The sequence below is a fragment of the Triplophysa rosa genome, unplaced genomic scaffold, assembly GCF_024868665.1.
Source record: "Triplophysa rosa unplaced genomic scaffold, Trosa_1v2 scaffold16_ERROPOS6745844, whole genome shotgun sequence".
In the NCBI taxonomy this organism is placed as follows: Eukaryota; Metazoa; Chordata; class Actinopteri; order Cypriniformes; family Nemacheilidae; genus Triplophysa; species Triplophysa rosa.
In genome coordinates this window covers 28,599-37,146 of record NW_026634172.1, presented here as the reverse complement: position 1 = coordinate 37,146, position 8,548 = coordinate 28,599, and the positions used below count along the sequence as shown (strand labels likewise).

Genomic DNA, 8,548 nt, shown 5'->3' with positions numbered 1-8,548 from the left:
CATACAAACATTTATTTGGTCAAGCCATTTTCATGGATGCCCCTGTACAATTAGACACGTGTGAGAATGGTTTAAGTTTTAAACAAAACAGGTAATGATGAATAAAGCGGATATGTTTAGAATGCTAGTGGAAAGTTGTTTTCTGATTAGTTAGAGATATAGCGAGATTATAGTTTGTCATTAACCCTATATAGATTGCATTGGACACTCTAGCAACACACAGGAGCCCCACAGCTCGATTCGTCATGCATTGCTTCATGTGATTTACAGCTGTCATGTGGGGACAGAGCTGTCTGAAACAAGAGGTTTCTCTGTATAATGTCAGGAATGCGGTCTTTATTCCAACGTAAGTTTTACCACAGCTTTATCACATCTACTATATATATATATATATATATATTGAATGCGTTACTTATTCATTCGTTTATTTACTTACTTATTCGTTGCTTTATTCATGTATTTACTTATTCATTATTTATTTAATCACTTATATAACCAATTCTTTATTTATTTATTTGCCGCTTTATTTACTTATTCGTTGCTTTATTCATGTATTTAATTAATCATTTCTTTATTTAATCACTCGTTGCTTTATTTATTCACGCATAAGATACGTGTCAACCTCATAAAAACATGTCCAAAAACATGTCCAAACATGATCGCCGGAAAAGGGAGAAAAATGTTCGGTAAACATACGGGACAAAAGTTCAACTTGAGACGTGGACAATCACTCACAACGTGGACAGATACTGCCAAAGGGCAAAAGTTCACCGCGACGTGGGCGGTACCACACTAAGGGGGCGGATACGGTCAAAGGTTAACGCAAAGGGGGAGGCCCCCTCGCAACGTGGGTGGTCCGGAAGTAATTCAACACCCCCAACCCCCCCTCCGCAAAGGTCAATGACCCCATCAATCATACCTGTCAATCATTTTGACACTATGACCCGCATATATACTACTATCCCCTATTGACTCCCATAGTAAATAAGGGTTGCGATCTGTTTGGTTACTGACATTCCTCCAAATATCTTCTTTTGGGTTCAGCAGAACAAAGGGTGAACTATTCCTTTAAGTACTACAATGATGCTAATAGAGTCATATTTTATACTGCAAACAGTGTAAACATTTCAACATTAACTGTAGACTCTCTTTTTTGGCTTAATACAATTTTTAGCTTGTTTAATAAACAAAAACAAAAAAACAAAAAAAACAAAAGCGTTAATCTCAATTTTTTTGTGAATAAACAAAAGCTGAAATCTATAACTTTTTCCTCTCGATCCCCATCTCTGTTTAAACAAAATTATAAAGCTTACTGTAGTCAATCATGAAAGGCAAGGAGGCAGTTTTTGACAATGATTGTTTATGCACTGTGAAAATAACATATTCCTACCAAATGTTTCATCAGATCTTTTTCTAGTGTGTAGTATCCCCTAATTTCCTCTCACCGGTCCCCTCAGGTCTCACTCTGGGTCTCAGTCTCCAGATCTCTGAAAAAACCTCCTGGAGCCCCTGTCTGAAAGTTCCCCCCATTAAAAAGCTAAGGAGAGGATTGATGCATGAACTTAGACTACAAATACACATATCTACGGTAAATAACAGATCTGCGGGATACCAGGCTGAGGGATTGTTGATTTTCAGCGCTCTCATGACCACAGCGGCATTCCTGCTTAGGTGGTAAGGTAAGTAAAACACTCCAAAAAACACCATAGCTCCAGCCAGATCAATGGCAAGCGCCTGCAGTCGGGGGTCGCTGAGTCTGCGCAGGCGGTAGACGCTCTTCAGGTAGAAATAGCTGAGAGCACAGAAAGGTAGGAGGAAGCCCAGACAAGAACAGCATATCGAGTAAGGCAGACTTATCTTTGTGTCTGCCAGCAGTACGTAAAGGTTACAGACCGTCCAGTTGTGGTGAAGGCAAGGTGCCGTGGTGCTCATGTATGCTACAGGGTAACTCATCAAAGCTATGATCACCCAGACAGCCAAACTCACCACGAGAGCTCGCTGACGGCTCAACAGGACAGATGAACGGAGTGGGTGGACGATGGCCAGGTAACGATCAAAACTTAGGCAGGTCACGAAGAATATGCTGAGGTAGAAATAGTTATGGTAGAGAAGTCGTACGACCCGGCAAAAGGTGGAGCCAAGAGTCCATCGCATACCCGCCACGTGGTATTGGATAAGGAAGGGTAACGCCAATAACCAGGACATGTCAGCCAGGGCCAAGTTATAGAGGAAGAGCGTACTGCGGGTCCAGGGACGCAGCCGACGGAAAAACAGCCAACAAGACAGACAGTTGAGGGGAAGACCCACGGTGAGGACCACCACGAAGAATCCAGGCATCAGGCAGATCAGGACAAAACGCATGACCTCATCGCCTTTGTCATTTATGATGCAGAAAACATTTACCATTGAAGGAGCATCCTGTATTGAATCGGAGACAGAATGGATTTTATTATCAAGAGACTACAGTTAAGAAGTCATTTTCACATATGAAAATGTATTGCATTGTGTTCTTTATATGTTTATGTATATAACTCAATAGTTCAAAAACACACAGAGTTATTAAAAACCAGCATTGGGTCAAAAAGGGACAAACCCAACCTAATCTGGGTTGTTTAAACCCATTTTTCTGTCAAATATTAACATTTTCTGTGTTCATTTAACCCAATGGTTGGGTTTGTCCATTTTAGAAAAAAGCTCTTGTACTGGCCGTTGACCATTCCAATATGGCGGAAGACTTAGAAAAAGCTGCAATATACTCTATCTATGAATACTTTGTTTGACCACTAATCGATCAGCTAAACGTTTCAATATTGATGCATCCCCTTATTATTTTGCTAACATACAAATTTACATATTTAATGTTTATTAAGATGTGTAAGGTTTCTTCTGTTACTTACAATCGTCTTGTTAGCATCCATCTCTGGCAAGCTCTCGTCTCGGTTATGTGGAGGTTCAGCTCTCTAATGCACATTCTTTGGTATCAGGTAAATACAGGAAGCAATTGAGCAAATATCAGTTTTAAAACAAAAAGCTTACCACCGGTTTGTGTTTTAACCATCTGTTAACCTGCAGTATTGATGGGTTGTATGAAAAAAAACATTCCACATATGAAATTAAACCGTGTTAGAAAGCGTTACAAATTAAAGGGAAAATTGACTATTTAAATCGTCTGGATTTAATAGTTTATTTGGGTGACAATGGATTGCACAAAGAATGAAAAATTTAGTACATTTCCGAGTACATAAGAGCAATGCAGAAAAACCCACACACAAATTCAAATACACATCCTAGATAACCATGCTAACCAATGTCAAAATCAGATTAAAAAAAACATGAAATCATTTAAATGAATCAAAATGACAGAAATTCTAAAAAAATAAAGTGAATAAAATAAAATAAGGTTAAGGCACAAACACTTTATCTTCAGAACTTCAAAATCTATTTGAAATAAGGTCATGACCTTGGATGGATTATTATACCTCACGGCACAGCTTCCAGATTGTCAATGTCAATAGTGAACTATTCAGACAGCATACATTTCTATGAATAACGGTTCTTGAAATGAGAAAACAATGATTAAATTCTTCATATTACACAGAGATGGAAAAAAACATTTAGGATACAGATAAAATATGATTTCCAATTAAACCGTTTACGTCAAAAATGAAAGCAAAATAGAAGCGCTCGTTATTATTACACGTCAAACCGATCCTAACTTTTTATGGTCCTCATTTGAATTTTCATTGCTAATTTTGTTAACCCTTTAGGCCAATGTCAAATGAAATGACAAAGGCATGATCAAACTGGAAATATACAGTCAGCCTAAACTTATTATTTTATACAACTGCATTTTCACTTAACTGCATAACACTGAGGATTGTATGAGACAACAAGTGCTTTGTGCAAAAACCTAGGAAAAAATGGCCACAGTGGCTTTGTCCTTCTCTCACTAGGACGACACAGCAAATGAAATGGAAAGGAAGGTAAAATGATTGAACACTCCACCTGGACTTCATTTTCGGAGAAACAAAGGCACATTATAAGCATTAGCACTTTGGCTTTGAAAATATAGATTTCTCATTGGTTGTTTTAAAGGTTTAATGAGTTGATTGCCTGTAACAATCAGCTCTGTAAAATAAGAAGTTTAACTTGTAGTGTGCATATGTACTGTATACGTACTCATATTTGGTATAGAGCTTCATTTTGAATTATATTTCCAGCAAGAAAACAAATATGGCATTGGAAGTTGTCTGTCACTGAATCAGCAGAAATGCTGCACTATGAAATAATACTGCTAAATTTTTCGTGGCAGTTTTTTATATAACTCACAAAAGAGAATTCACTAAAAGTACGTACAGTAATAACTTAAAATCTTTTCCTCCTCACAACTTCATCTATATAATTTACATTTCTTTGTACATGAATTCTAAACAAGCAGTAAACAGATTAAACTTTAGTTGAATATTAATATCTTAATCTATTTTAAATAATGTCGAACATTCATGCAGATGTAAGAAGGTTTTAAGGCATTTTAGCTTTGGTTGCAAGGCATTCAGAACAAATAAATATTCATACAGAAGCTGTGTTCAAAGACGATTGATTCGATTCTCTAAAAACTGATGAATCTCACAAAAACTAGCAAGAACATGTCCGGATTATATTTCACTCCGAACTATTGGACATATTAGTTTTTAATGTGAATTGATATTCTTTCATTTTGTGGTGATAACTGAGAATAATGATAGTGAACCTTAAGTTGTCCTGTTATGGTAATGAGGTCCTACTGTTTTTGCATTACGGTTATGAGAATTCACGTTTTTGGGGTTACTGTAATGAGAATCTAAAGCATTTTTAATTACTGTAATGACAATCTACTCCTTTTCATTGTGGTAATGCTATTCTTCTTTGTTTTTGCATTACGGTTATGAGAATTCAAGTTTTTGGGGTTAAAGTAATGAGAATCTAAAGCATTTTTAATTACTGTAATGACAATCTACTCCTTTTCATTGTGGTAATGCTATTCTTCTGTTTTTGCATTATGGTATTGAGAATATACTGTTTTTGCAATACGGGTATGATAATTCACGGTTTTAATTACTGTAATGACAATCTACTCTTTTTTCATTGTGGTAATGCTATTCTTCTTTGTTTTTGCATTATGGTATTGAGAATATACTGTTTTTGCATTATGGTAATGAGAATCTACCGTTTTAATCTGAGTTTAGGGAACAAAATGCATTACAAAAATACCATTTAGTCCCAAACAGCCTTCATTTTCTTTATGCAAAATAGAACTTCTTACCTTTTTAGTTCTTTTGATTTTAGACTATGACACTAGAAATGCTTTCATGAGATTCACCCCTTAGCTGTCTGGCTTTGACACAGTGTTTACCAGAAAATATAAACAGCTCACACTTTATCTTTGTAGTGTCATATAAGAGAAAATGGCCACACCAGCAGAGAACGTTGACACGGAAATCAAACAAAAACAAGGATTGAGGAGACTGCATAGATCGCGTTTTCAGAAAACAAGTTACAGCTGAAGTCATATGGCTTAAGATATGTCTACAGTGCATTTAAATCTGGCTTTAACTTCATGGCTATTTTATTTATAAAACTTCAGATTTAACAATCCCGATTGGGAAGACTTGGTTCTAAGAGGGGGCCCTTTCATAAGGGTCGACTTATGGAGGTCACCTGACTGAATATAAATCAATCAAGCAGCCAGATGAGTCAACACAGTGTGAAAGTACTGTGATCCGGTCTGGACGTTGCGTGATGTAAACTTTATTATGGACTAGTGGGGTAAAGCAAGCGTGGTGATTTCAGAGCGCTTTATAACACGGGCCTCTCTCATTGGCCTTGAGATTGTAGTGTGTTGTGGTTCAGAGAGGTCTGGTTAGGTCAGACAGTCAGAAAACACCTCAAGTTTCACAGGTGGGGCGGCTGTGGTGGGACATGTACACTCTTCAATGTTCTGCCTGTTCTGGCTGAGCTGGACTTTGAGTTTATCCAGCTCGTAGTCATGCAGATACTCCTGAATCAGGTAACGCTCGCGCTTTATACGAGCTTTCACATCCGACGGCACGTCAGGGATCAGCCAGGCCACAAAGAACTTCACCACAAACACCACATGCTGCAAGCAAATGAAATCATTTACAATCATTTTTGATTATACATAAATGAAATGTATGTAATGACAATAAAGATAAACAGACCTAGTTACCCCAAGAAAGAATTTATAAGACAATAAGACAATGCTAAAAAAAAACAAGGGTCACACGGACCCCATTCACATTAAGGCCCAATCCCAATTCTACCCCTTACCCCTACACTTTCCCCTACCCCTCCGTTTGGCGCGTTCACGTGAAGGGGTAGTGGTGTCTCAATTCTCTTTTGGTTGGAGGGCTAGGGGTAAGGGGAAGGGCCAGATAGCCCTTCAAACGAAGATTTTTCGGGACCTCACTTCAAACAAAGGGCTAAGAGAAATTTCCAACATGGCCGCTCACTCGAGCAAGCAGACCCATAAATGTAAGTAATTTTTGCCATTAATAAGGATTTTTATGACAATTTTTCCTTTTATGTATGTTACATTCAATCTTGTGTTAGTATTTACGGTGGTGTTCTTTTAACGTTTGCAAAAAAATCGCTAAAGTTTGCTAGCGGACAGCACTGATTGCACGATACTAGAAAATATATTTTTATGTCATATACCCGGTGCATCGGCACATGTCCTCTGACGTGACGAGCTAGCAACGACGTATATGATGACGTATAACAGTGTAGTAGTGGTGTCCCATTTCTTAGCGGAAAATTTGTAGCCCTTCCCCTTGCCACTTTGTTTCAAGAGGCAAGGGGAAGGGGCGAGGGGTAGGCGAAGGGGTAGAAAATATAATTGGGATTGGGCCTAAGTGAGGCCTTAAACCTTGTGCGCTATTTTGGACATTTTTGTCCATTTCAGTTTTGTTTTCTTTGTCGTTTTGGCTGTGTTTATGCAAACATCATACATTTTGCAAAGGGTGTGTGTTTTTATTGGAATTTTAATATTTTGCGTTCATAAATGTTTTTTAAACTAGGTACATACAATTGTTACACTCATGTCCATTTGGACAAAAATGTCCTCATTGAATTCCATTAAAACTACGAGTTTTTAACTGTTGAAAATGAATGAATTTTTGGTAGTTATGATCTGGAAAGGAACTGGTTAAAACATTAAAGTAAGTAAAAGTTGAAAAAATTGAATATATAATCATAATATATATATATATATATATAAAAAGTGTGAGTTTTTGTTTAAATCTTACATTGCTGAAAAAATAATAATGCATTAAAATTATTGTTGATTAATAAAATATCCAAGACTGTAATAATAAAAAAAATCAGCTTCACATTTAGTATATAGAAAATATTTAGAATTATTCCTTTTTTTCATGAAAAACAACAGGGTCACCATGCAAATAAAACTGGTATTCAAAGGGTTAAATTCAACAAATGAATGTTTGGTAGCTATGATAAGAACTAACTCCAGTGAAAAAAATATGTTATTCAAAGTGTGAAAAAATATGGATATATATAATATTGTTATGACCGTTTTTGGACATGGACATTTTTTACATTTAGTGTGAGTTTTAAAAAATTGATGCACAAGGGTTAACAAACAGCCACCTATTAAACTGTCTTTAATTTTACGAAATTACAATGAACATATTTCAAGTTATACTTAGAGACAAGTTGAATATCCCATACCTCCATGATGATGATAAATGCCATTTTGGCAGCGAGAATGTGCCAAAACTGCATGGTGTGCTTGTACTGTTTCTCATGTCCCGGTGGGTAGCGGTAATCAGGGTACCTACGGTATGCACATAAAGTTTATTACATATCAGTTCGTATTACTATAAAGATCTGTTCTACATTTACAAGACGTAAACATAAAGTGCGGCACAGGACGGACAGACCTGCATGTGGTCACATTAAGGCTGTTAAACCATTCGGGGTTCTCTCCGTCCTCTGGCCGGTTCTCGGGTCGGAACTCTGAGATGTTGAAGACCGAGAGGCTGTTGTTGATGTATCCTTCCATAGTGATCTCAGTTCCCGGGTGATACGTGTACAGATACACCAGCCGTGGGATCATGTCAGATGTGAACGAGACAATGAAGGCCTGAAATGTAAGATGCGTGAGTTACTTTGGTGTCGTTTATGACACAATGACATTTGTAATTTCAGACTTCACATTAACAGTAAAATCAAGATTCGTCCATGACCAGATTAATGAATGACTTACATTTAAATGAATGATGGACATTATTGACTCTATACATGACACGCAGCCTACGCATTTCAAGAAATGTTTCGGATCTTTGTGCTTTTAAACCCATGACCCTGGAATTATTCGTACATACTCTACCGATTGAGATATTACAAAACTGAAATGACTTGTAAAGCCAATTTAACTGTACTAAAAAAATCAAGGCAGCAAAAAACAGTCTACCTGAAATGTGAACAACAAACCTGGAACTACATCAGCCATACAAATATATACCAACCA

General features: G+C 37.0%; 2 protein-coding genes across 5 annotated transcripts in view; both read right to left on the bottom strand.

The window, feature by feature from the left end:
* Window positions 1-1,413: 1,413 nt before the first annotated feature.
* Window positions 1,414-2,406, bottom strand: LOC130549754 (succinate receptor 1-like). Its single transcript, XM_057327066.1, has one exon. The coding sequence runs from the start codon at window positions 2,404-2,406 to the stop codon at window positions 1,414-1,416; it is 993 nt and encodes a 330-aa protein (XP_057183049.1).
* Window positions 2,407-3,173: 767 nt separating this feature from the next.
* ano5a (anoctamin 5a) overlaps window positions 3,174-8,548 on the bottom strand; it is a 32,492-nt gene continuing 27,117 nt past the window's right edge. For all 4 annotated transcript variants that reach the window (XM_057327058.1, XM_057327059.1, XM_057327060.1 and 1 more), the window contains 3 exons: window positions 7,959-8,161; window positions 7,747-7,852; window positions 3,174-6,136 (listed from right to left, as the gene is read on the bottom strand). In XM_057327058.1, coding sequence (XP_057183041.1) covers window positions 5,900-6,136; window positions 7,747-7,852; window positions 7,959-8,161 — 546 coding nt within the window. In that variant the 3' untranslated portion in view covers window positions 3,174-5,899. The remainder of the gene's footprint in view (window positions 6,137-7,746; window positions 7,853-7,958; window positions 8,162-8,548) is intronic.